Source organism: Annulohypoxylon maeteangense (genome assembly GCF_022496945.1).
Source record: "Annulohypoxylon maeteangense strain CBS 123835 unplaced genomic scaffold GGS22scaffold_3, whole genome shotgun sequence".
NCBI classification, from domain to species: Eukaryota; Fungi; Ascomycota; class Sordariomycetes; order Xylariales; family Hypoxylaceae; genus Annulohypoxylon; species Annulohypoxylon maeteangense.
Window position 1 is genome coordinate 1,919,160 of NW_025953250.1, and position 25,654 is coordinate 1,944,813.

Consider the following 25,654-nt stretch of genomic DNA (forward strand, 5'->3'; position numbering starts at 1 on the left):
GTGGCTTAGAAAGGTACCTATTCCAGCTTGGTCCACCGTACGACCTAAAAATACCTTAATACTTAGGTACATATCAGCCTGCAGGTACTGTACCTATCGCACTATCTTATCGCCGAAAAAGTACCCTTACAGTTCTAATTATGCATCATATGATCATAATGTTCGATTTGCACAAAATTCAACCCACAAAATATCGTCGAACAACCTGAATATAGTATGAAGTATGAAGTATGAATTACTAAACAAAAAATAATTTTGAAGTACCCAGTATACAAGAGACTACCCTCACCATCATGACGCTTGACCTCACCACTTTAGATGCTCATCAGCAGCCAGATACTGAACTCAAGGCGACTTGGAAAAAATACTCCAGAACTGACCATGAGGACTTCATTAACCATCCCGATATAGATGAATTAGATCCTACGAAAGATATGGGCGCATTCAAGCTAGCAGGACATATCCCCAAAGAAAAACTTAGAAGCTCATTTAAACAGCTCGAGGATGTGAATTGGGATGAAAACCGAATATCTCAAGATGCCCCCTTTTATTTCCACCCCCTACTCCCAGGTCGGTCTGTATCTATCTAACCTCTTTAACGATGTTTCTCATAATTGATATCAGGTCTGCTCATATTCCCTTCTCTGATACCCCCGAGTACGCAAAAAGCACTCCTATCTCGGATGATTCATAGGGATTTGAGCAACCCCACCCATCAGACTAATTTACATCTTCACTATGATCTTCCTTATCGAGAAGAGGAATACAAAGAGAACGACACATCCCGATCATTTTTCTCTTATCCTCCAGAATCATCCGTAAAATTTACGCCAAAAGACCCCGAGATACACAAGCCATTATCTATCAAACAAGTCCTCGAGCGGCGACTGTCCTGGGTCACGCTTGGGGGGCAGTACGATTGGACCAATCGGGTGTATCCTAACCAGCCTCCTCCTGGGTTCCCCCGTGATATTGCCACCCTTCTTCAGACTCTTTTCCCGGATACCCTCGCCCAGGCTGCTATCGTCAACTTCTATACCCCAGGAGATACGATGATGATGCATCGGGATGTGAGTGAGGAGTCGGACAAAGGTCTAGTAAGTCTCAGTATCGGGTGCGATGCGTTGTTCATGATTGCGCCGAACGATCACGCAAAACACACTACGTCGAATGAAGAGGGTGATCCAGAAAAGCCCTATCTCCTCCTACGGCTACGATCGGGCGATGCTATTTACATGAGTCAAGACTCTCGCTACGCTTGGCACGGTGTACCTAAAGTTCTCAAAGGGACATGTCCTGATTTCCTAGCTGATTGGCCAGCAGAAGATGGCAAGTTTGAAGAATGGAGGGGATGGATGCGAAACAAGCGCATCAACTTGAATGTCAGACAGATGAAGGATTGAATGGGGGTTTACCCTATGGTACCTAAACGCATGTCAACAACATTTACGTCGATATTTGAGGGGTCTCCTTTAACATTTTAGGAGGCCGCACATATTAGACAAGTATTACAATGACACCGACTAAGGATACACATCCTAGACTGCAATATCTTCCCCGTCGACACGTAAAAAGTTGGTATATGATCTCCTAGTATACGCATTCCACAATACAAGGTAGATATATATACACATGAATTCAAATATCCACATCTTACATCCCAATATCAAGCCTTTACTTTTCCCTCCGCTCTCATCCGGTCGTACCGCAACACACTCTGCAGCAAAACTTCCGCACCTATAGCGCAGTCTTCAGGACTAGTGTACTCCTCCGGATTATGACTAACCCCATTCTTCGACGGGACGAAAATCATACTCGTCGGACACCGGCGACTAGCGTACACGCTGTCGTGTCCAGCCCCGCTTGTCATGTCTCTGACCAAACTAGCACTCCCAGTCACAGCCTCGGCGGAAGCACGCACAGCAGCGACGCAGTCCGGGTGGAATATCGTGGCCGGGGAGACGAAATCCGTCTTCCACTCCACAGTAAGCGGCTTCCCGGGCGTCGAGCCGGCGAGGAGTCCGTCGATGTCCTCGCCCGCCGCTAGTCTTGCGAAATCGCGCTTCAGATCGGCTTCCATAGCGTCGACGGTCGCGTCGGCCGGGGCGCGAACGTCGAGTGTGAAGCGAACACGGCCGGGAATCGTGTTCGTGCTGCCTGGGCTTAGTGTTAATATACCCGTCGAAGCGAGCGCAGAATGTGTGGTTGCTAAGCGGTGAGAGTGCATAATCAAGCGGGCCGCGAGAAGCATTGCGTCCGCGCGGTTTTGGAGGGGCGTGGTTCCTGTGTGTGCGTCTAGTGATCCCTCGTGTAATCAGCTTCTACTCCGTTTTCGGTTCGGATAAAAAAGGGGAATTTGTGAGAAGTACCTCGACCCGAAATGTCAACTGTAAACCATTTATAAGCCTGAACCCCTTTTACGACTCCCACCTTCTGCTGCTCCGTTTCGAGGATCGGCCCCTGTTCGATGTGTAGCTCGAAGTGTGCCGCCATAGGTGAGCTTCGGTAGCTCGCTGGTATCGAGCCGAGGTACCCGATTCGCTGTAGCTCGGACTTCATCGTCGCTGTTCCGCCGCCTACCTCCTGAAGGTCATAAGCTTGCTCAAGTGGAATTTCTTCTGCCCATACCCCGGACGAAGACATGCTGATCGGGAAACGAGCACCCTCCTCACTATCACGTTCCGTTAACCAGGTATCAACGCGAAACTCCACGATACTCTATCTGTTGAAGACGGGACGTACTTGGTCCAATTCACGAGTCCAACAGGGAACTCGGTCTCCCAATTATGGTCTCGCAGCACAGTAAGCATTTCGATACCAGCCAAGACACCTAGTATCCCATCGTACCGACCACCTGTTGGCTGGGTATCAAGATGAGACCCTGCAAACGTAGCCGGTCCTTCGCGTCGTCCGGGGCGTACAGCGAAAATATTTCCCATGGCGTCAATAGTAACATTGCACCCCAGATCCTTAGTTGTCTTGACGAACCAATCTCGGACATCCTTATCTGAATCGCTCAGTGCAAGCCGTGACATGCCAGTTTCTTCAGTTGCCCTATCGTCGGTATCAGCTCGCTACTACTCAGAAATATTGCAGAATTTAGGAGAGGACTCACTTTCCCCATCTCTCTCCCGGTCCAAAGACGCAGGTTCCATGCAATGTCTCCATTAACCTATCCTGCCGCACTTTCAGAGTCATAAAATCTTGAAGCTCCATTGCTCTTGCATTCTTGGCACTATCACTGAAACGTCGTATTGGGTGGAGCGGGGAGCTTGGTGATAGTTTTGATGATGAGGGAAACAATAAACCTCCTAAAGGACGATACTTGGTTGTTGACGTGAAGTGACCTATAGAACAGCGCAATAGGAAAGCCATGATAAATTCGCAAAACCGCAAGACTTAGTGGGATTATAAACCGGTTGATATACTTGCAGGCATTTAGAGGAGTAGAGGAATGTATAGATAAGACCAAGCGAGGTCGGCGATAGTCACGTGCCACCCCTTGGACGCCCTCTAACTACGATACCATAACTGGTGATATCATTCGTCAAGTTTATGTAAAACCATATATTTACGTGAGTGATCATGAGGGAAATCTGTGGGATAAACATTTATCGGGATCGATGATAGGGAGTCAGTCAAAGTAGGACATTAAAGAGCGGCATATGACTAAACATTCAAGAATCTCTTAAACCTCGATCGTCAATTATAAGATGTAACAAGTAGTAATTATATTAAATATAAATAAATAGAGATATGTAAACACCATAGACCTTATCTCAATAAGGGATAAGAGTCTTTCACTTGTAATTGGCTGGTAGAGTTCAAGATAGTAATAGGAGGTTTGCCATAGGTCCTTTAGTAGCAGTGTCTAAACTATTCCAAGACTCTTGAGGGTCTTTGGATCCATTATATGGATCCAACTAGAGGCTCTCCAGTTGGGAAACCTCATCACCTTACGCACTTTCACTAATATTTCTCGAGGCCTTTATAGGTAAGATAGGCATGATCTCATGCTTGCTAAGGAATATTATTCTACAATGTCTATTCGAGTATAACAATTCCATTTGTTAGTCAACTAGGTCGAGGTATACTAGGATATGGTTACCTAGGTACTTTGTAGGAAGGGGATCGCCTGCTTTGAGCCTCACTTTGGCTAGTCACCAAAGACAGACAAACCATCGTTCTGCTAATATTAAAGCATATTCTTGTTTGGTCCGCGCGTGTGATTTAAATCTAACCTCCATTGGCTACATGATTGTATGTGGAACCATCTGGGGCTGAATTCCCCTGACCCACAGGAAGTTCTTCGCGACTAGATTATTTTTCAAGCCGTCCGTACATGGTGAGAGGTAGAAGTTGCTATGGACCAAAGAGAATAGAAACACGGAAGCCCTGGGTAGTTGATATTACTGTGTGTGTATTTGGAGGCAAGTTCTACTCGATCGTGGCGTAAATCTATGAAAGAAGGACGCGTATAGTATAGGAAGCCGAACATTTTAGCGTCCCTGTCATAAAGTTAGTGTTAGCGGTAACCGGCATCGGTAGGTAAAGTCTCATTTATCATGAATATGCCGCTAATTTTTTCCGTCAACGGTTAGCGGTTGCGTCAAATGTCTCTAGTGATCATTTTTTCCCTTGACCGAGGCGAATGGCGTCCTTGAGCTGTGCTTGGCAAATGTTGCAAATGTTCAGCTGTCAGGGGCATGGCGCTTCTTGACAAGGGCATAAATTTTCTCCATCAAAATGTCGCCCGAGAAAGCTAGTGAGCCGCGGATAGTATAAAGTGCGCCTGCGCAGCTGCTCGCAATGATCGCGATGCTTGGTTTTTGATTGGGATGCCGGGTTGTTCTCTTGTTACCCCCCGTCGCGCTCGCTGTCGCGCATCTACCCTCCTTTGATATTCTCGGGCGTTTCCTTCCATCGTCGGGACTCTATACGAGAAGGTAGTGACAATGCCTCAATTGTGGTTGTTACTTGGTTGGGCGTGTTTATGCACGAAACTTGTGAGAGCAGAGGACATTGTCTATGTGACCGATCTTTCTATTTTCACTGTGTTGGTAAGTCGACTTTATTTAATCGCCACATCAAGGAGAAAAAAAGTCCGCTGAGGAGAGATTTGTAATATTAGAAGGACGAGATGCTAAGAGAACTAAGCGGCAAAAGGAAGTATATTGTGGAGGGGGGAGAGAGAGGAAATCGCATATAGCTTTACGATCTATGATTTAGCCAGGATAATAAGCAATTTCTTGGGAACGGTGCTGATTATAGTAGGCACCATGTGCAGCCACTGCTATCTCCGAGAATGTCCAGGCGAAAACGAATGACAACTGCCCCGAAGCAGTCACTGATCTTCAATCATGTGTCTGCACGAAAGACAACAACTTTGCTTCGATATCATCGGGAATCTCAAAGTCGATTAGCTGGGGCTGTGGCTCAACGGCATCAGAGGACCAGACGAGTGCGGCCAGCGTTTTCTCCGCTTATTGCAACCAGGCCTCGATCACGCCGTTTCCAACTCCTACAAATCCGGTCACCCAATATATTACAGATTTTCCAGCGTGGCGGGAACTCGCTCCTTGTGCCGCCTCGGGTCTATCCTATATCGTACAGTGAGTAGCTCTCGTTTTCCAAGTCGATCCCCGATTAATTTATCGAATATTCTCTAACTGCCTTGTAGGAGCTTAGTGAGTGGTGTTGGGATTTTATGCATTTGATGTTCCATCTAATGCCCAAGGGTAGACATATGAGCTGTGCAATGCGGAAGCGAGCCTTCTCGCTACCTGTGCATGTGATAAGAATCAAAATTCCCTTCGTGTAAGCCAGAGTATTAACACCTCTGTGAAATACTCATGCTCATCGCACACGGCCGATAGTAAGTACTGTGGAATGCTATATCAAGTGAAGCATCAGCTAACACAACCCAGTCGACTCGGCCCAGGCGGTGTTTGCAGGCTATTGTGGGCTAGTACATGGGACGTCATCTTTTCCAACGACTTCGAACCCCCCAGGTGACAGTATGCCATGCCTCACCCGTATTCTATAGATAATCAGCTAATATGGGCGACAAGTGACATACTATATCACTGCACTCCCCGAGTTTAGCTCACTGGCCTCTTGCGCACAGGATGCAGTGTCAACTGCAGTTATGAGTGTAGGATCTAAACCCCCAAGTAGTTATTTAGCTGCTGACACTTACCTTTGAAGCAAACCTACGACTTCTGCCCCTCTGGCCCAGAAGCTTTGGCTTCGTGCGTCTGTATCAAGAGTACCATGTCTGGCCATGTTAGTAATCAGGTAGGCTCGGACGTCACATATCATTGTGATTCAACAGCGACCGAGGACCTCAGCTCCGCCAGACGAGTTTTCGATATGTACTGTAGTGCTGCCAAGGGGCTGACGACTCTTGCTGGAATCACTGAATCCGGTAAGTCGAATAACCAATCCCCTACCTAACCACTCTTTCTTTTAATATTTATTGTGATAGTGCAACAAACGAGCGCTTATGCGACTAGCGGGACGTCTGGACCAAAGGAAACAAGTGTTACAAGTGGCGTTACGAGTGCTGAAGGACCTGTGGAATCTGAGGGATCAACTACGAATTCAGCCAGTAAATCAAACGTTGGTACAATTGTAGGAGCCGCAGTCGGTGCTGTGGCTGGGTCGGCAATGTTAGGCTTGATAGCCTTCTTTTTCTGGAGGAGGTCGAGACTTAATCGAGGCTACGACAAAGCAGTGCCGCTTGATTCCGCTGAAGGATTTGCTGGAAAACCCGAGCTTGATGGTGCTGTACTCGCATCTGCATCCGCGATAAGCCCGGGCTTCAGTACGTCGGGCGGTCAGGCCGCATCCATGGTTGACAATGTGTCTCCGGTATCAGCACCAAGCTCCCCCTACAAGCCAGAGCTTCAAGGCCATAATCCCCCGCAATACTCGCATATACCTGAATTGCATGACCAGAACCAAAACACATATAGCATACACGAGGCACAAGGTCAGCCTAGGTCGGAGCTTCCGGGAATGGGGTGGCAATCAGGACCGGTGGCAGAATTCCACGAATTGGATAGCAATTATCGAAAGTGACGGACATCGGAGGAAGGCTAGAGATGCCTTTGATGGAACTTCGAGGTTTCGATCGCTTCACATGAGGAGCGGTGGTAGGACTGATGCATGATACCCATTAGGAAGCATGAAGTAATTAGGAAAATAATTGATATTTTAAACTGCCCGGCTGCTCAGGTAAATGTAAATGTTTCCTAGGTACTTTAAGGCACCTATCTACTGGTAGGATAGGTGGGACAGATGGTCAAAGCTCCTGAAGCTGATCATTTGAGGTTAGCCTTGGAGGTAAAAAATAGTGGTACCGCCTAGGATGTCTGTGTAACAATGAACAGCAGGGGAATTAGTTGCTAGCCTCGTCGCGCCTTCCACCGAAAACAGTTTACTTTCAGAGCAATGTTGGCTTCCTTTGTGAAAGAAATGAAAACCCGAATCTTGACATATTCACATTTTTGATTCTTTCATCGCCACCAACACTCACTCACCTTTACAACATTAATGATTGATTGATTCACCTAACGATCAATTATTTCATTACTTCGATTATTTTGACCCTACTTCATTCCTTCATTCATTTCTTCATCAAACTTCATCTTCCTCTCCATCTCCATCTTTCTCTTTCTATCACGCCTTTAGTATTTTTTTTTTTCACATTCCCTACGCGATCGCAATTCACCAGCGACGACATTCTCAACAAAGGATTCGGCCATCATAGTATCCACTCGAAATTAATCTCAAGTATACCTGATTCATTTACCTAATGGCCATATCTTGATCTGGTATTCGATACGATGGCAGCTGCAGATGTAGATCTGGGCTACCTGGCTACCCATCTGGGTATGCCTCAGGTCAACCTAACAACCGTTGCCACGGATCCTACCACCGAACTTGTCCAAGCAATTTTATCTGCTGTCGCCGCTAAAGGTCACGAATACGATGCGCTATTCACCCAGAAACTTCAGTTGGAAGTCGAACTCGAAACCTCCGTACGTAGCGCCGAAGCTCAACGCGACGCTAGTAACGAGACCGCCAAAAAGGCCCTTAAGGATGTTGAGGAGCTTCGCCAGAAACTTAAGAATGAAGGTACACATATTTATTTCTATATTCGCGTGTCTTCGATTTGAAATACTCACATCGCTGCGCAGAAACCACCCGCCAGAACCTAGAAAACGAGCTGCAGTCCATCAAGTCATCCAGTTCAACTTCTCAGTCCGAGATCGATAAACTTCGAGCGCGTATCGCATCCCTAGAGACTTCGAGCCGAGAGTCGCTCGCGATTATCGATACTAAGAATTCCGCAAATGAGGCGTTGTCTCTGGAGCTACAGGCTCAGCATCAGAAAAATCTGAAATTAAGCCAGGAAGTTACATCTCTGCAGCAATCTGTGCAGAATGCGAATAATACGGCAAATAGCTCAAAATTCAGAGAGCAGTCGCTACAGCAGCAGCTACAGATGGCCCAGAGTAGCAGTGACTTCTTTGAAAACGAGCTTAAGAATAAATCTGCCGAAGCCCTCAAATACCGAAAAGAGAAAGGCGCCCGCATCGCCGAACTTCAGCGTCTCAACGACGATGCTACTTCTAGCATAGAATCTCTCAAGCGCACCGAAAAGACCCTTCGCCAGCGCCTCGATGAATCACAGAAGAAGGCAGACGACGGCCTTACTAAAATTCAGCAGTTGCAAGAGGCTGCAGGTCGCCGTGAGGAGGACTACCGACAGGAGGGTGACGGTTTACGACGACTCGTCGATCTAAAGGAGCAACAAACCTTAGCCTACAAGAAGCGAGTACAGGAAGTCGAAACAAGAGAGGAACAAGTGAAGCGAGAATGCGAAGATAGTATTCGCCGAATTAGCGAAGAGCTTGCCAGATCCAATTCAGACAAAGAAGAACTCTCACAAGCGGTCGAGTCACTTCGTGATGAAGTCGGCCGTCTAGAAGCTATGGTCGCGGGAGGTAGTCCTGCGCAGCCTGGTTCTGCACCACAAACTCCAAGGCCATTAAATGGATCGCTCTACCGATCGGGCTCGCCATTTGCAACGCCAGGCTCCACGCGAAGAGCGCTTTCTACGACACAGCTAATGGAAGATTTCTACAAGATCAAGGGTCAATTAAACGCGGAGAAGCTCCGCAGCAGCAATCTCGCAAAGGAGCTTGATGATGTTATTGACCAACTTGAAGCTAAGCGTCCTGAGCTTGAGGATCTCCAGGCCGACAATGAGCGACTTCAACAGGAAATGAAGACTATGTCCCATCTCTCAGACGAGAGCTTCAAAGAGCGTGATACGGCTAAAAAGGCTGCGCGCAGGGCTGAGGCAGCTGCAGCTGATGCCGAGAAGCGGAATACCCTCCTACACTATGAAGTAAAGAGCCTCAGTGCCCAGATCCAAATGCTAACTTTCAATGTGCACTGTCTCGAAAAGGGCCTGGATCAACTCACTTCCGACGAACGATTAATCCTGCAAAGATTGGAGAGAGGTCAGATCAATGACCAAATAGGGGACGAAGAATCAAACGCCCATACCTCAATTTTGGAGCGTCTTGTTGTCTTCAAGAATATCAAGGAACTTCAAGAGCGGAATGAACAGCTTCTCCAAGTTACCCACGAACTAGCCGAAAGAATGGAGAATGAAGAGGCGGTTGCGGCTAAGAGCCAGGCAATGGAGGACCATAAGGAACGTATCCGCTTGGAGCAGGAATTGGAAGTTTTCAGTGATACTCTTCGTGGTTTCCAAATCAAGACAGAGTCTATTACTAAGGAGCGGGACATGTTCCGACGCATAGTCGAGTCAAGAGCATCAGCCGAGGAGATGGCATCGGCCTTGGGTCGATCTACACAAGATGGAGTTCTTGCTAGCATCGAACACAACTCCGCTGCGAACGACGACACTTCTGATTACACTACTCTGCTCCGAGATCTACAGCAGAACTTCGACCTGTACCGAAATGAACAGTCCTCTGATCGAAAGACAATGAAAGAGCAATTAGAGAAACTGTCTGCTGGAAGGAACTCGCTCCAGGCAGAAGTTTCTAAGCTACAAAGCCAACTCTCACTTGCGTCGGAGCGCTATGAGATCCTCCAGTCGAACCTTGCAGCCCTACAAGGCGAAAACAAAGAACTGCAAAAGAGGAACCAAACCATGTCCGAGTCCGCAGCTAAACAAGATATTCGCACACAGCAAGTGGCTGAAGATCTGGTTGAGGCAAGGGGCTTGCTTGAGAGTATGCGTAGCGAGAATGCAAACCTCAAGGCCGAGAAGAAGCTATGGAAAGATATTCAGGATCGGTTAAGCCAGGATAATGAAAGCTTGATGCAAGAAAAGTCACGCATGAACGGTCTTCTAGCCACGCAGCAGACTCTTCAGAATGAGCGTGAACTAAGTGACTCTGAGGCTAAACGACGCCTACAATCTCAGATCGATGCCTTGGAAACGGATCTTAACACTACTAAGCGTAGATTGGTAGACGAGGTAGAGGAGGGAAAGAAGGCACAGCTGCGGAAGGAGTACGATGCTCAGCAGTTCCAGAAGCGGATTGACGAACTTACATCAAATATGGGCCAAATCCGAGAGGAGCTTGTCGCTACAAAGACTAGCCGAGATCATCTCCAGAGTAGAGTCGATGAGCTTACGATTCAGCTTCGAAGTGCAGAGGAACGCGCAGAGAGACTTCAACCACGACCCACCCCGAGACCAGGATCCATGGTTCCTATATCAGAACAAGGTGCTACGCAAGCTGATACGGATGAGCGTATTCAAGAGCTGATCCATGAGGTGGCGGATCTCAAGCGTGACCTTGAACTCACAAAGTCGCATCTCGAGAATGCCCAGACTCAAGTCGAACAATACAAGCAATTGAGTCAATCATCGGAGGAAGAACTAGAAAGGATAAACTCCACACAGGATCAGTACCAACAAGAAATGGACACAACGATCTCAGCCAAGGACGCTACCATCAAGGAACTTGAGCAACGAGTAGAAGATTTATCTGCCGAATTAGCAAGATCTAACAGCGAATTGTCAAGTCTGCGCGATTCCCAAGCAGAGATTGCGAAGCGTTTTGAAGACGACAAGGCTATCCTAGAAGAAGAAATCAAACGTCTTAAGGTCGAGGAGGAAAGACACACGGCGGCTTCACAGTTCCACCAACAAGATATTCGTGCGCAAGCTGAGATAGCAGCCAATGCGCAACAAGCGTACGAGATCGAGGTTATGAAACATGGCGAAACGGCAAAATCATTGTCTAATCTCCGTGGCGAGTACAACGAGATAAAGACGTCTGCGGCAACCTGGAAAGCGGAGGCAGAGTCGGCAAAGGCCACGCTGCTACAGAACGAAAGCTCTTGGGATGACAGGAGACAGCGATTGGAGCGTGAAATCTCCGAACTCCGTGCTCGCAGAGATGATGCGAATGGGCAGAATAAGCTACTCCACCAGCAGCTAGATGATGTGACTAAACAAGTCTCGGCCTTACAGCAAAGTCGAAACTCAGCCGATGAATCTTTAGATGCTATTGCCGCGCAGCCTAGCGGTTCGGAAGCTGACAAATTCCGAGAATTGAGCAATTACCTTCGTCGTGAGAAGGATATCTTGGAGGTGCAATATGATCTCAAAGTCCAAGAAGCCAAGAGATTGCAGCAACAACTTGAATATTCACAGTCACAACTTGACGAGGCTAGATTGAAGCTTGAGCAAGAACGTCGTTCTCAGGGTGATAGTGACCGAACTACTATGGCCCATAAAGATCTTATGAGCAAATTGGAAGAGCTCAATCTCTTCCGAGAGAGTAGCGCCGCTTTGCGAGCAGAGGCTCGTCAAGCACAGACTCAGTTAACCGAAAAAACTGCCAGGATTTCCGAATTAGAGTCAGTAATTCAACCACTTGAAGCTCAGATCGAAGAGCTTCAGAGTCAACAAGCTTTCCGAGAAGCCGAAATGAAGCAACTCCACGAGGATCGGGATCGATGGCAAAAGCGAACGGAAGACATTCTTTCGAGACATGGCAGGACCGATCCAGCAGAAGTCGAAGAGCTTAAACAGATGGTTGCAAAGCTTGAGTCGGAACGAAATGCTTTGCAGGAAGCCGAGACAGCTCTTAAGGATACTGTGCAAAAGCTTGAACAGGATCTAAAAGAGAAGGAAGCTTCGTGGGCGACGTCAAGAGAGAAGCTAGTTAGCCAGGCGAAGGAACGATCTAGAACTCTTACCACCGCTAAGACTGAACTAACAACCGAAAGAGACGGGCTACGAACAAAACTAAGCGAAGTTTCGGAACAACTCTCGACAACGCATAAGGAACTTGATCTATCTAAAAAGGCAAGGTCCAGCCTAGAGGAGCAGGTCAACAGCTTCAAACGTCAAGTTGATGCTCTTCAACAAGAGGCGCAAAGGACTTCTACTACTTCTGCTCCAGTAGATCCATCCAACGTCGAGGCCCTTGCCACACTACAGACTCAATTAACCGAGGTCCGCGCAGAATTAGACAATGTTTCGTCACAGAAGGCCACCATCGAAGGAGAGCTCCAGAGTGCTCGTGATGAACTCAACTCGGCAATTATAGAGCGAGATCAAGCTATCGCAGAGGCACAGGCTCGGGTAACAAATGGCGACACGATAATGGAGAATAGTGCGGCTACTTCAGAAAAGCCATTGTCCGTAGCGTTATCTGACAACGAGCGTAAAGCACTCGAGGAGAAGGTCTCGGAAGCTACCGCTAAAGCCGCCGAATGGGAGGCGAGAGTCAAGGAGCTAGAAGAAAAGCAAGATCAAATTGTTAAGACTAGAAGTGATAAGATGAAAGAGGCATTGAATAAGCGCTTATCTGATTATAAAACTCAGATGGAAGAAGAACGCGAACAGATAAAGCGAGATACGGAGAAGTTGGAGTCCGATTTCAAGTTACGCATGGAACAGGAACGAAAGATTTGGGAGGCGGAGCATTCTAATGGACCGAAACCACCCGCTACCCCTGCCCGACAGCACCCCTCAGAAACCCCTGCTGGGACCCCTACAGCCCTAGCGGGTGACTTGAATGGGCTGAATGATAAAGAGATCAGGGATCTCGTGTCCAATAACGCTACGATCAAGAGTATTATTCAGAATAACATTAAGAATAAGCTCGCGATCGAGACAAAGAAAGTACGGGAAGAGCAGGAGACGCTAAAGGCGGAATGGGAGCAGAAAGTTGTTCAGGCGCGGGAACAGGCTACTCAGCTAGCTACGTCAAAGAGTAACCTCAAGCTCAACATGGCGGACAAGAGAGCCCAGATAGCTAGCGCTAAGTTAGCTGTTGTGGAAACCGCAGCGAAGGAAACACCACAGCAACCTGTTGGAGAGGTATGGGAAGTTGCGAAAAATGCAAAGCCACCACCACCACCTCCTAAACCAGCCACTACGGAACCGCCTGCTACCCCAGCAACAGGCAACTCTCTACCTGGTACGTTATTTCACAATTTTGTTCTTGAAGAAATATCGAATTTTACTAACAGTGCTGTAGCTCCTAATGCCCAATCCACAAGTACCAATACGACTGCACAAGAGACGAAAGCCATTCCCACCAGTATACCCAAACTAGGCATGCCAAGTAACATACCAGCGGCGAACAACCCCTTCGCAAATACCAAACAAGAGCAATCACAGTCGGCACCTACAGTTCCAAACCCTTTTGCTCAGAGTTTACAACAAACCGCGCCCCAATCAGGACCAACCGCGACGCAGCCATTCAGTCAATCTATGACGGCATCGCAGATTCCAACCAAGGCTACCGGCCTTCCAATGCCGACAGCGGGCACTCGTAAGCCGGGTGGTCCCAACCAGACACGCGGTGGTGCGCGTGGTGGAGGCAACGCAAACCGTGGAGGTCGTGGAGGCGCACAAGGTCGGGCCAGTCTCAATCCTGCAGTAGACAATTTCCAACCCGGAAACAAACGTCCTCGGGGTGACTCGGAAATAAGCAATAATGCGAAGAGAGTACGGGGTGGCGGCCCGCACTAGAATCGCAGCCGACACTACTAGGCATCGAACTTCCATATGAAGAGGTGTTGGGAAACCGACAGACATTTACGCTCATATTTGTACATCACTGGCTATGGATTACATTTAATGCATGTCCCGCGCTACGAAGGAAGGGCATCGGGCTTTCGTTGCTTGCTATGTTATTTTTCCGGTTGGAATTGAGGTTGACCTGGTCAAGGTCGGAAAACAATGGTGTTTTGCATTTGTTATTGTAGTTTCAATCCATAAGGTGCATGAATGGTACGCATCATCTCTTTTGTGCAAGATTCCCCTGTGCTCTCAATGTTGTGGATGTAATGACTGTTATGCTTTATTCTATGAAAGGCCTGACCTGTACGAAGATTCGGGTCAAAAATTTGGACCACGCGCTGCGGATTCTAATGGCCTAAAGCCGTGTAATCTAGCGTTTTTCTGTAGTGGCCAAGTCCCCTAAGCGGGCTTAAATTACAGCAGCTGCCCATCTGAATTTAGTGAAAGGATCACTGCTAGGTCTCGGTTATAGCCTGGACCAAATACAGCCCTGGACCTGAATCAGCCTAGTGCATGATTAGATAAGCAATTATCTCGAACTGTATTAAGTATGTAGGTCTGGGCTAAAACTGAGACCTAGCAATGATCCTTTCGCTAAATTCTGGCGGTTGACTGCTATAACCTAAGCTTAGTTAGGGAGCTAGGCCACTGTAAAAAAACGATATACGGTAAAAGGATATTTCAATCTACACGGCTTTAGGTCATCAACACCCGACATGATTACTCACCCCCCTTTAATTTACGTAATCGGATCCTTTTCCCTATCACCTGTCCCCTTTGATAGCACCATCCCTTTATTTACAACCCATTACAGCCGTATATCTATCTAGCCTAATGGGGACGTCGCCGCTCATATCAAACATGGAGTACTAGTTAAATCAATCTAACATGAGGGCCTCTTCAGCTTGTAATCGTCAGTCGGTCACATTGATTTCACGTAGGTAGTTGAGGACTACAAGTTGAAGCACGATCAAAGTAAAGGAACCGTTTCGTATTAGTCTCGACAGTAACTACCTAAACTCCTGTTTACCCGTGTTTACATTTGCCTCCCGTTTTCTCTTTGGTTGTATGTGTCTTGGAGAGGATCTGACACAGTTCGAAGACGGGAGGGAAAGTTGTGTTTTTTTTTTGGCTTTTTTTATTTTTTATCCCATAAAAGCAAAATACATTTTTTTCGAGGCCCTGATTGAACGTTAGATAAAGTTCAGTATGGGGTGGACTGGAGTCTGGCTACTTACGGTTCCATCCGTTGTGTTCCTTGGTATCATCTAGGGTTCAGAAGGCCCCCTAATCGACATGGCCATAGCAATTGATCTCTGTGTTGGTGACTTCCTCTTCCATATTGACTGTATGCGGTTTGAAGAGCACGTTCTGTCCATGGTATTCGAGTCGGATCAATTGGCTTGTCAGATGGCGATTAGACGTGTCCGCAAGCAATTGCGATGATGTGCTCAGCGGCCATACCAACGAGAGGCTAGTGATTGGACTGTTGTTAGTTAGACTGTACTTATATATGTATTGAGAATGGCTCTGTTGTGGGGATTGAATTGGCGTAGGTAGGATGAAGGAAAAGGGGTTAGGATATTTTAGTAACAGAAGTGTCATAAACGAGGGCTCATAACATAGAGAGATAATATATTGGATGGGAAGGGATAGTTGTAACAGGTTAGATCATGGGGTTATTCAGCCTGAATAAAGTCTTAAGACTCATTAAGGAATGTAGAATGGGGTGCAGATATCTGAGTGTTGGTAGCTGATTTGTATAAGAGGACTTACGTTTCCACTGGTACGTGCACCAGCCACTACCTGGAGCTCTCCGATGAAGCGTCGCTCTAGCTGGTCATACGTGGTGGGCTGGGGTCCAGGGTAATGTTGGGCCTGGAACTCTAGAAGTACGACTTCCTTCCAGTCGCCAGCGATTCGATAGTGTACCCAATCGGCGATGTAGAGAACCACTTCGGATGCGGACGTGAAGCGAGCATGACGATCATCGCGTAGACAATGCATGATGAATCGTTTCCATCGGTATTCGCGCTATTGGTGTGGGAGGCCAGTTAGCGAAATATACCATAAAAATAATGACCAAAAGGAAGGATTATGAGGGTATTTGTGAAAATAGGTGTATACTTACAAGAAACCACACCAAGGCACGGTTGAGAGTCAAGATTACATCATAGCCTACAATGCTGAAGAACTGCACGTATGTGACGAGCAAGAACAAAACAATGAAGGAAAAACAGAGGAAGCCTTCCGTAAGTCGTTCAACCAGTGCAATCAATGCGTAAGACCAGGCCAGGAGTAGCAGGTACTCAAAGAGCGGAGCGCTGCAGTAGGTCGCAATGCAGACCAAGGCCAAAGGTACCACGTAGGTAATTCGACGGCCGAGGTAAAGATTGCCGGATTGGAACACATACCAGACGATAGCGCGCCAGTTGATGAACAACGAGATCAGAATCGGCAAGCCGAGGGCGATGAGGATGGTGGAAACCATGATCGAGGTGATTGACTGACGTAGGGTGTTTAGGTATCTTACTTTCTTCAGAGCGTTTACCTGTAGAATACGTGAATAGAACCACGCGTCGGAAATAGAAATTGGGAATGCAGGTATTACCTAAGCTATTGAGCAAGACTAGAAAAAAAGTTTCTAGGGGGTGCTTGAGGTTATGTGTGATGGATAGATAGGGTAGCGAAGAGAGTGGTGCCTTGAAGGAAGATTATGAAGGGATGCGAATTCAACTCTCCTCGGGAAATTTATGAAGAAGTTGAGAGGAAAAAAAAGTAGGAGACACAGGACATAATTATAAGCATAGATATTACTAGGCATCTGGGTAGGTAGCTAGAAGAGCCCGGTAGGTAAATCTACCAGACCGTCAACGCGGATAGGGATATTTTTCACTGAGGTTGAGGACGGGGAGAGAATAACGGTTGGTAGTTATCAAGGAAATGTTAACGTCGAAGAGGATATACATTTGTCGCTATTGATGAGGCACTTAGAAGACCGTGCCTTGCTTTCTTCACATCAACCACTTCTCCTTTCACTGGTATGATAAGAGAATAATAATGGCACAACCAGTTGACCTGGGAAGCCTTCATTAGATAAAGGTATTAGTCTTCTATTTCGCCAGAAATGGTGAAAAGTCCAATCTTCATTGCTCATTATACCACTAACTCCTATTTGTATCCCTGAAGCAGGATCCCTTCAGCTTTAGATTCTTCCGATTTTGAGCGAATAAGTAAATCCCAAAAGAACTCGACAAAAAGAAATCATTCAATGACACAAGTCCTTACCAAAAAAGAGCTACAAGTACGAGAAATAAAGAGATCACGAACGGCTTTTGAGGTGGCATTTCAACCCCTTTTGTCGAGGAAACCAGCTTCCTACAACTTTCCACTCGCTTGTAGGATCAGCTAGCTCAATCTCAAAATGGCTGACCAGGGTTGCTACAACTTTGTATACTTCCATCTGTGCGATATAACGACCAAGGCACATGCGAGAGCCGCCACCAAACGTCAGGTCTGCGGCGTTGAAGCGCTTCATGCGTCCCCGGTACGCATCCTCGCTTTCCTCTTCGCCCCGTAACCATCTTTCGGGTCGAAATTCATTGGCATCGGGGCCCCAGATATCGTTGTTACGGCCTAACACATATGGATTGATCCCAACCGCTGTTCCGGGAGGAATATAATTACCATCTGGTAGAGTCAGGCCTGGTTCTGGCACATATCTCTCCAACAACATGCAGACGCTAGGGTGAATACGCATTGCCTCGCGTACTGTAGCTTCAAGGTCTAAAGGAACAGTCAAATGTTAGACGATATAAGAGGTGGGCAATCTAGATCAACTCAAGCTTACAAGGTAGTGCTCGAGCTAAGGAGTATGGTGCTGGCTCTGCTAGTTTGGCGGCAAGGATTTCTTCTTCCAGCCGACGATAAACAGGTGGATTGCGTAGAGAATAATAGAAAATAGTACGTATCGTGATAGCCGTCGTGTCAGCCCCAGCTATCAAGGTAGTGAGCAAGTTCATCAGAATATCGGTTTCGGTAACATTAGGGTCAGAGTTATTCACATCGATGAAATGCTGGAGATAATCAAGAGCACCACTAGGTTTAAAATCCTTAGCGGCAAGTCGTTCTGTGAGATGCTTGGTTGCAATGAGAGTGATGTTTCCAAGGTTCGGTGGGCCAAGACGTATAATAGGATTCTTATCCAAGAGGTTATCCAAGAAAGGGATCTGACCAACGGCGGCGAAGCTAGAAGGACAGAGATATCAGCTTTATCGTTCAATTAATCGAGGGGATTCGAAGTCTTACTAGTCTAAAGACTTATCGGCGATACTAAGGGAATGATCAAAGTCGTAGCCTTTGTCCATATATCCAAAAGGTTGACTAAATGTCATATTGCCAAGAATATCCCACGCACCTTGCTATATGTCAACAGATGCTTCCAAACATGTATATTACCTTTAGAGTAAATTATCATAGGATGGAACACTTACAAAAAGCTATCCATTCTCCTAGGTCACAAGATTTTTCATGGTAACGGTACTCTAGGTGACTACACAGGTCTATGATAGCCTTGTCCATGAGGACTTCTTTAGATAGAACCATACCGTGCCCAAAGAACTTTGCAATAGGACGTTTCATGCGAGCATGGCTAGCAGGATCAATCTCGCTAAAAAGTTGATACGTTGTTTTCCCGTTGATGACTACGCTGTTGTTCTTGTAGAACTCGGTCTGATATTGGTGGTAAGACCAGGTTAGAACTAGGTCTGTACAGTAAATATTGAGTCTGGGTTACCTTCTGCCAACTCGCGTCGGAACCGTATAGTGTTTTAACAAGTTTAGGGATGTCTAGATCGAGTAGGTTTGGTCCGATTCGGAGAACGGGTCCGTATTGGTCATGAAGTTCCTTGATGCGGATGTGGTAGCTGCCGGTGCGTACTAATGCAAATCTCCACCAGTTTGTCCATTCTACCAGTAGAAAGTCGTCAGTCATGTATATATATAAATGGAAATATGGGATGAAGGAAATAAAAGGAGCATTATACATCAGGAGTCTTGGTTGGGCATCACTTACTTGCAAGAAAAGGCCCGGGATATTCATTCAATGGTGAGATGACCTCTGATATCACCAGCCAGCTAAGTACAGCAGAAACCCCGAGAACGAAGGCCATTGCTACATAATTGTCTTTCACATCATCTTCTCGATGGAAGTTGCTAGAAGGAAATAAATCCATTATGCACCCCCTTGATCGACGATGTCCGTTTCTTTTCACAGTTGACTGACTTATGATTAAAAATGAGTGGTTTCGAAATTTATACTTTTCAGCTCTCTAAAAGCTAGAATATCAAGCCATTACCCCTCTTATACTAGTGATATTTTAGTAAATGCGCCTCGTGAGGCATAGATTGTGCAACGTCTTCATATGTACACTTTAGAATTGCCCCCAACGTGGCTTCACCTGAAATATCGACTACTGTACTAGTAACGTTATATCCATGGATTTCTTATCTCCATAGTATTAGCTGCTAGTACGCGACTACAGCATAATGTTGTGGCATAGCTTTCCTAAGTATGTCAACCCGCCGTTACGCGCCAACCTACGAGTATGGTGTTGTGGTAATTTCATGAGAAATGGTGGGGCATATAAGGTACCTAGGTATAGGCGCGTAACGGCGGGTTAACTTATATCATAATGATCAGTCAACTTGTTCATTATGAGGAAACATCTAAGTCTACCAAACGCAGGTTCTATTTTAGAATCATTCTTGCCTTGAGAGATATTAGATAAGCGATCTTCCAACCAGCCGTGATGATTTATCTCACAGTGCGTATGCGTGTTTAGATTGTCGTAGCACTGTATTTTATTGTTCAACCCCTATAATTCCAGTGACCCTATAAGTCCTTCCCCGCTATAATTGTAGGCATATTAACTTCTAAAAGATCCATTCTAAATTAGAGGCAACCTCTGAAGTACCTATTGTATGTTGTCACGATATAATGACCCGACATGCTCAGAACTCCCTCAAGAAACGGTAGAATAAAGTAGCATTGGAATATCTTTTCTCACTTGTATAGGTAGATAATTATCTACAGGCAATCATATGAAGCGGCCTGGAATGCTTACAAACTGTATTACTACCTAGGTACCTAGCCACAAACTCTACTAACTCAACCCCAGACTTAGGCAGCTAAAAACCTTATTTCCAAGCCCTGCCTGGGGAATACCATTAACGCCACCTGAACTAAAAAGGGGGTTTATGAAACCATATATTAGATCAGTTTATCTAGTCCCCCAATTCCTCATTGAATTCCCCTGGGATGCCCGGTGGTTGCCAAAATTTACACTCATTTTTATGACGAAATCGGATTCAGTTAGAAATTTCTCAATGTAATATGTTGGTGGGAAATTTTCGACTTTGGCGGCACGAGTTTGTTCGGTGCCGTGTTCTTTACAATCAGGCTGAGCTTGCGCCGTAATTGATTCTCCGTTGTTGGCTTGGACGGGTGTAGATAGGAGTGGAGACGATGCAAGGATTGGACTTGATGTAGTTGAGGGGAGGGGCCTCATAGTACGCATCTCTTGGGATATGAGGGAGAAGTGTTGGTGCTTTTACATCGTTGCCTTTGGTTTTCGAAGCCGACTCTTGTTTCTCGTGATATTTCCTGAGCGCTTTGATAGATGCCTGTAGCGCTTTTTCAATGTGCTTTTCTATCTCTTCCATGTCCTCGCGCTGCTCGCGGTCGATATCTTGTTCGTGGCCATTCTCCGAAGTGTTGTTCAGATGTTCTTTGCGCTTATTGATTTCCGCTTTGGCGTTGTTCATCTGTATTCCGATATTTTGTAACAACCAGGGGAACGTAGGTGCCTTCCTCTTTTTGGCCATTTCTGTGGGCTTCGTGTATTATACGATAATTCGGTATTTGTTTATGGTTCCAGAAGTGTTAGGATCAAGTGTGGGATTGGAAAAGATTAAGAACAACTTCAGAAGTTGGAGAGGATCTTCTACGATATAAATACTCCGTGGGGTCTCATAGACTACATCCTGAGAAGTATAATTAGAATCTAGCGGATAATAGGTAGATCGAAGAAGACTTTCACTTTATTTCCATGGAAGCTGGCGCAAGTTTAACGCCTCTGAAAGCTTATTCCGAAAGTGGAATAAAATCAGAAAGTAAACAAACGTCAATAACCTCTCGGTAAGCACTATCTGCTATTAGCCTAGTCAAGCTCAGGAACAAACATGCTTCCAGAGCTCTCCCCCGGATAGAAGTCCGGGTTGGACTTATATCCTTCCACCTTGGCCCTGAAGTGCTTCTCTTCCTCAACCAAGCCAAGTTCCGAGAGAAAATCGAATACCGAGAAGGTGGATTCCTTTGCCATCAATTTTCCAATTAAGCCCTTGTATTGTCCACCATTAGAAAGCCTGGCGAAATCAACGATGCCTATGCAAACTTTCACCCAGTGAATTATCTGGTCAGGGTCTAGACAACCTGCCATCTGTCGGAACTCGATAGTCTGCGTGTTGCCTCCTACTTCATCCACGGGCAGAAATTTCGCGAATGAGATTGAACCTCTGTAGTAACTGTAGGATACCAAGAATTAGCAATTCCATTTTTACTCAATTATCTAGATTATCAATAGATTAACATAAGCACTCACCAGAAATGCAATGGGTCATCCATCATACGAGCCAACTCCACGATACTGTCAGTTGCCTAAACGGTACGAATCTGTTCGACATCCAAGAATTAGAATTCACAGTTTCCTTGGTAAGCCGACCTATATACATCGGGGAGCATGGTGTTTATATACTAACCTGAAGAAGTTGGTTTGCATCAGCGACGTCTGGAATGAATTCGGCCATTCCGTGTTCTAAAGATCTCGTAATTAAGCTGTCGTACGTCTTCCTCTGGCTATGTTCCAATCTACCGATTGTAGAACAACGAGAAACCAGACGACAGTGAGCGCTGGTGCGACGAGCAGGATGATGAAGTCCCATCAACATATCATCCACGAATAGAATTAGCGTGATGACTTTCTTTATCGTGAGGAGACTAAAGGGTTCGTCTCCAAGTCCGACATGTACATGGACCGCAGTTGTATCGTTCAAGTGGACTCGGAGTTGTCGCATGGCACGGCAAACCTTTGTGATTTTCTCGGTATAGACCTCAGGATCGTCAGACTTTAGGACCTCGGAGGTAATCTCTCGTCCCACCCAGCGGTAGTGGTAGCATTCCTCCTTTCGGAATTTAACTGAAAGGTCCCTTAGAATACGCCACTCATCATAGCGAATGATATTTCTATACGGGGGATGGAATTCATCTTCCAGGTCAGTGCGGAACTCAATGTCGCAGTGGTTTGTGATAGCATCAAGAATAGTGATGTCTGCCTTGAGGATATCGCGGTATCCGAATAGAGGGCGCTTCTCATCTGGAAAAGGGTCATCGATGTCTTTTCTCGAGAAAGGAACCAGGAATTCCAATTCAACGCCAAAGGTCAGGGAGCCCTTAGTATCATCCGGAGATTCGATGGCCTCGAGGTACTTAGGAATTAGTGGATGTAGTGGAGGTGGGTGCCGATAAACCACAGCCATGGTAACGGGTCAATAATAGAATATCAGATATCTCAGAAAGATAAATGATGGGCTTAGGTTACCGGGTTAAAGGAACAAGGAGTGGTTGTTCTAGAAAGAAAGAGTGAATGAAAATTAAAATGTTAACCACCTAGGTAGGTACCTAGGTAGGTAAATAGCAAGGGCAGTAACTATCTATGAAAAGTTCTCATTCACAAATCGATTTCGGTATGTCTGCACCAGCCTTCAATTAGACGACAAAAGACGAATTAAAACTGGTCTGGGGTGACTCAAGAGTATTTGGTAGACTACGGTCGTTGAATGGATTCCGAAGGGATTAAATTATACTGGAGTATCGAATCCGTGTGATGTTTACTTGATACCTATCTTCTTCAACAATCTTCAACCTAGGTGCCATCTCATGGCTATTTCCAAGTGACCCATCCAAGCATGATGCCCCTTTTTATACCGCTGAACTGCCTATAGAATAAATATATTCGGCTGAGTATGTGTCATTTGACGGGATGGTGTGACGCTTACGGTATGGTAAAAATAGTAGAAAATATATTGAGTCTTCCACTTTGTCGGAGAGCCAACAGCAAACGGGCTCGGGTTTGGGTTCAGCGACGGGGTAGTGATTGCGTGCTGAGTGACTAGGTACTTCTTAGAAAAGTGAAGGCAGCCAGAAGAGTGCTTGATAAAAAGAGCTGTAGTCTGAAGACCCTTGAGCATCTGGTTAGATGGTAGAGCCTTTATACTGGATGTAACTTGGTCGGGTTTACCTAGGTACCTACTAGGTAGGTAGGTAGGTACCTAGAGGTAGGTAAGCATCGAATTCAATGGAGAAACTCACCCAGTCGCACAAAATACGAGAATATTAGACGAGTAGCACCCAAAAGAAGAATATCTGACCGACATATTATTATTCATTTCTGATTTGGTACCTAGCTGGTATCAATCACCCCGGATTGAACCTCCTAGGCTTTACAAGACATGGCAGGCCTCCTTTCATCGGCAATGTAAGGCTGCTCTTGCTTACTCTCTCGCCCTCATAATGTGGCATGAAGTCGAATAGGAGCACCATCGTGGCGATGACTTGGATAGCTAATGACTCTGCCATTCGCTTCCCGAGACATAACCGCGGGCCACCATTGAAGACCGGGAATTCGGCTGCGCTCTTGGTAACCAACTTCCCATCCTCCGTAAGCCACCGCTCAGGCCTGAATGATTCAGCGTCCTCTCCCCAGGTAACCTTTGATCGATTCATAGCCCAAGTGCACCAGAATACTATAGCTTTTTCCGGGAGAAAAGTACCGTCCGGTAAGGTGGTTGGCTTCTCGCATTGCTTGATCTCGAAAGGGATGGGTGGATATAATCTTAATGTCTCGTAAAAAGTTGCCATGGTGTATGGCAGTGATGTTGGGGTGAAAACATTAGAGTTAACCTTCTCAATGTCGCTGCCATTGGAAATTACAAAGGGCTCTTGGATATTCCCCAGGGAAGTTCGTACTTCGTTTCGAATTTTCCCAGCGACGAATCTGTGCTGCATAAGCAGATACATGCACCATGTCAGCGCCTGGGCAACCGTGTCTCTACCAGCAGAGAGGTAGTTTAAGGCGGCATCGGATACCAATTTCTGGTCGTCGCCAAAGACGTCCAATAAGGATTGTATTAAACTGCCCGACACTTCGTCAAGTCTGTCGGAGGCCGACCCTAGCGCAGAACGGGCGTCTCGGGGATTCTTCCTTGTTTCAGCAGCGCTTTCCACAATTCCGAGGCCAAAAGTACGAATAGTATGAAGCGCTCCCCGGAACCGAAAGCCAGTGAAGAATTCTGTGATGAACCACAATGGGTTCTGAAAACGCTCGGTCGTAACACCTGAGGCGTAGTCAAAGGCAACGGTAAACTCATCATCGGCATGCATTTCCATATCATAAGCCATCTTTCCCATAAGCTGGCTTGTGATTTCATGGAATACGTGCTGTAGGTCCACGTCGCTTTCCGCACTTGCTTGCGCTCGTAGATAATCGACGGCAAGGCCAAGATAACGCGGTAGAGCAACTTCCGTCAAGACCCGCAGGTTAGACGCGTTGAGAAAGGCGAGTCCGGCTTTCCTCTGGGTCTTCCACAATTCGCCGTCGACATTAATAATTCCGTATCCAAACAAATCCCAAGAAAGTCTCTTGAAAAGGTCACCCTTCGAAAAAATACCCTCATTTTTGAAAACATAGTCTAAATTCTTGGGATCATTGATTACTACACCTGGAGGTAAGGTGGGGACGTTAATCTGGAACGTCTCGTGCCCGAACTGCCTCTCACACTTGACGAACCAAGAGAATAGCTTCTGGCGCGGACGAAGAAAAAGAATTCCATTGCCGACTATGGGCAATGTATTCGGCGGTTTTCTATAGATATGTTAATCGTCAATCCGTAAATACCTATCTATATGTTTGGGGTAGAGAATTGTGGCAAATCTAAGGTACCTTAAAGGAGCCCCATTCCGTTGAATAGTTGGGCTCTGTAAAACGAATTGATAGTAGAGAAGTGCGCCGAGAAGCCCGAACCATAGTAGCGCAGATCCTTCCAATAGCGCCATAATTATTATTCCAATTTCATATCTGACATTGTAGATGAAGAAAAAGAGATAGATACACCATTCAGTCAACTGAAGTTCAAGTTAGTCAAGTTCGTCAAGTTGATGTCAGAATAAAAGATTAACCTCCCATTGGTCATTATCGTATCCATCGTTCTGTTAGGGGGGATTTCGCATCGCCGTTTCAGCCTTACCTTTATGATGCAATGTTTTGTAGGAGCCCCTATTTTTCTGTACGCAGGGACGTGGTCCATCGTATTCTGAGTAATCTGATTGGCTCTTTCCTAGCCCAGGGTAGCTTTTAGCTTCTGAGCTCCCCTAGCTCCTACGCTGTAGCTACCTAGCTTCCTGCCCCTGGAATTGTGGGATGTGTCTGAGCTTAACTC

General features: G+C 46.3%; 8 protein-coding genes across 8 annotated transcripts; 3 read left to right on the forward strand and 5 right to left on the reverse strand.

The window, feature by feature from the left end:
* Positions 1–293: 293 nt before the first annotated feature.
* Positions 294–1,403, forward strand: GGS22DRAFT_185652 (alkylated DNA repair protein AlkB; the record flags this gene model as incomplete). The annotated part of the gene is made up of 2 exons (XM_047964348.1): positions 294–570; positions 625–1,403. 2 exons carry the CDS (start codon positions 294–296, stop codon positions 1,401–1,403), a joined length of 1,056 nt encoding a protein of 351 aa, XP_047822108.1.
* Positions 1,404–1,534: 131 nt separating this feature from the next.
* Positions 1,535–3,497, reverse strand: GGS22DRAFT_95550 (amidase). The gene is made up of 4 exons (XM_047968520.1): positions 3,116–3,497; positions 2,743–3,054; positions 2,370–2,671; positions 1,535–2,295 (listed from the first exon to the last, which is right to left on the reverse strand). The coding sequence occupies exons 1-4, from the start codon at positions 3,373–3,375 to the stop codon at positions 1,667–1,669; spliced, it is 1,503 nt and encodes a 500-aa protein (XP_047822109.1). The 5' UTR covers positions 3,376–3,497; the 3' UTR covers positions 1,535–1,666.
* A 1,458-nt stretch (positions 3,498–4,955) lies between these two features.
* GGS22DRAFT_185654 (uncharacterized protein) lies at positions 4,956–7,083 on the forward strand (the record flags this gene model as incomplete). Its single annotated transcript, XM_047964349.1, has 8 exons — positions 4,956–5,060; positions 5,275–5,612; positions 5,681–5,687; positions 5,743–5,875; positions 5,928–6,017; positions 6,072–6,154; positions 6,208–6,427; positions 6,488–7,083. The coding sequence occupies 8 exons, from the start codon at positions 4,956–4,958 to the stop codon at positions 7,081–7,083; spliced, it is 1,572 nt and encodes a 523-aa protein (XP_047822110.1).
* Positions 7,084–7,466: 383 nt separating this feature from the next.
* On the forward strand, positions 7,467–14,429 carry GGS22DRAFT_198077 (uncharacterized protein). Its single transcript, XM_047966084.1, has 3 exons — positions 7,467–8,142; positions 8,205–13,493; positions 13,554–14,429. The coding sequence occupies exons 1-3, from the start codon at positions 7,851–7,853 to the stop codon at positions 14,048–14,050; spliced, it is 6,078 nt and encodes a 2,025-aa protein (XP_047822111.1). The 5' UTR covers positions 7,467–7,850; the 3' UTR covers positions 14,051–14,429.
* Positions 14,430–15,518: 1,089 nt separating this feature from the next.
* GGS22DRAFT_185656 (uncharacterized protein) lies at positions 15,519–16,592 on the reverse strand (the record flags this gene model as incomplete). Its single annotated transcript, XM_047964350.1, has 3 exons — positions 15,519–15,575; positions 15,878–16,135; positions 16,233–16,592. 3 exons carry the CDS (start codon positions 16,590–16,592, stop codon positions 15,519–15,521), a joined length of 675 nt encoding a protein of 224 aa, XP_047822112.1.
* Positions 16,593–17,074: 482 nt separating this feature from the next.
* On the reverse strand, positions 17,075–19,397 carry GGS22DRAFT_155497 (cytochrome P450). The gene is made up of 6 exons (XM_047960222.1): positions 19,176–19,397; positions 18,897–19,069; positions 18,595–18,832; positions 18,410–18,518; positions 17,952–18,349; positions 17,075–17,887 (listed from the first exon to the last, which is right to left on the reverse strand). The coding sequence occupies exons 1-6, from the start codon at positions 19,333–19,335 to the stop codon at positions 17,424–17,426; spliced, it is 1,542 nt and encodes a 513-aa protein (XP_047822113.1). The 5' UTR covers positions 19,336–19,397; the 3' UTR covers positions 17,075–17,423.
* Positions 19,398–21,321: 1,924 nt separating this feature from the next.
* GGS22DRAFT_185659 (putative amidoligase enzyme-domain-containing protein) lies at positions 21,322–22,696 on the reverse strand (the record flags this gene model as incomplete). Its single annotated transcript, XM_047964351.1, has 3 exons — positions 21,322–21,685; positions 21,763–21,818; positions 21,920–22,696. 3 exons carry the CDS (start codon positions 22,694–22,696, stop codon positions 21,322–21,324), a joined length of 1,197 nt encoding a protein of 398 aa, XP_047822114.1.
* Positions 22,697–23,581: 885 nt separating this feature from the next.
* Positions 23,582–25,370, reverse strand: GGS22DRAFT_155500 (cytochrome P450). Its single transcript, XM_047960223.1, has 2 exons — positions 25,159–25,370; positions 23,582–25,080 (listed from the first exon to the last, which is right to left on the reverse strand). The coding sequence occupies exons 1-2, from the start codon at positions 25,269–25,271 to the stop codon at positions 23,634–23,636; spliced, it is 1,560 nt and encodes a 519-aa protein (XP_047822115.1). The 5' UTR covers positions 25,272–25,370; the 3' UTR covers positions 23,582–23,633.
* Positions 25,371–25,654: the final 284 nt, after the last annotated feature.

Coding starts and splice junctions, on each gene's coding strand:
- GGS22DRAFT_155497 (XM_047960222.1), bottom strand. CDS start 19,335: ATGGATTTATTTCCTTCTAGCAACTTCCATCGAGAAGATGATGTGAAA. Junction 18,350..18,409: donor GCCGATAAGTCTTTAGACTA/GTAAGACTTCGA, acceptor CTGTCCTTCTAG/CTTCGCCGCCGTTGGTCAGA. Junction 17,888..17,951: donor CTTAGCTCGAGCACTACCTT/GTAAGCTTGAGT, acceptor CTGTTCCTTTAG/ACCTTGAAGCTACAGTACGC.
- GGS22DRAFT_95550 (XM_047968520.1), bottom strand. CDS start 3,375: ATGGCTTTCCTATTGCGCTGTTCTATAGGTCACTTCACGTCAACAACC. Junction 2,672..2,742: donor GGACTCGTGAATTGGACCAA/GTACGTCCCGTC, acceptor GGAACGTGATAG/TGAGGAGGGTGCTCGTTTCC. Junction 2,296..2,369: donor AGTTGACATTTCGGGTCGAG/GTACTTCTCACA, acceptor AGGGATCACTAG/ACGCACACACAGGAACCACG.
- GGS22DRAFT_155500 (XM_047960223.1), bottom strand. CDS start 25,271: ATGGCGCTATTGGAAGGATCTGCGCTACTATGGTTCGGGCTTCTCGGC. Junction 25,081..25,158: donor CGGAATGGGGCTCCTTTAAG/GTACCTTAGATT, acceptor ACATATCTATAG/AAAACCGCCGAATACATTGC.
- GGS22DRAFT_198077 (XM_047966084.1), top strand. CDS start 7,851: ATGGCAGCTGCAGATGTAGATCTGGGCTACCTGGCTACCCATCTGGGT. Junction 8,143..8,204: donor CCAGAAACTTAAGAATGAAG/GTACACATATTT, acceptor ATCGCTGCGCAG/AAACCACCCGCCAGAACCTA. Junction 13,494..13,553: donor AACAGGCAACTCTCTACCTG/GTACGTTATTTC, acceptor ACAGTGCTGTAG/CTCCTAATGCCCAATCCACA.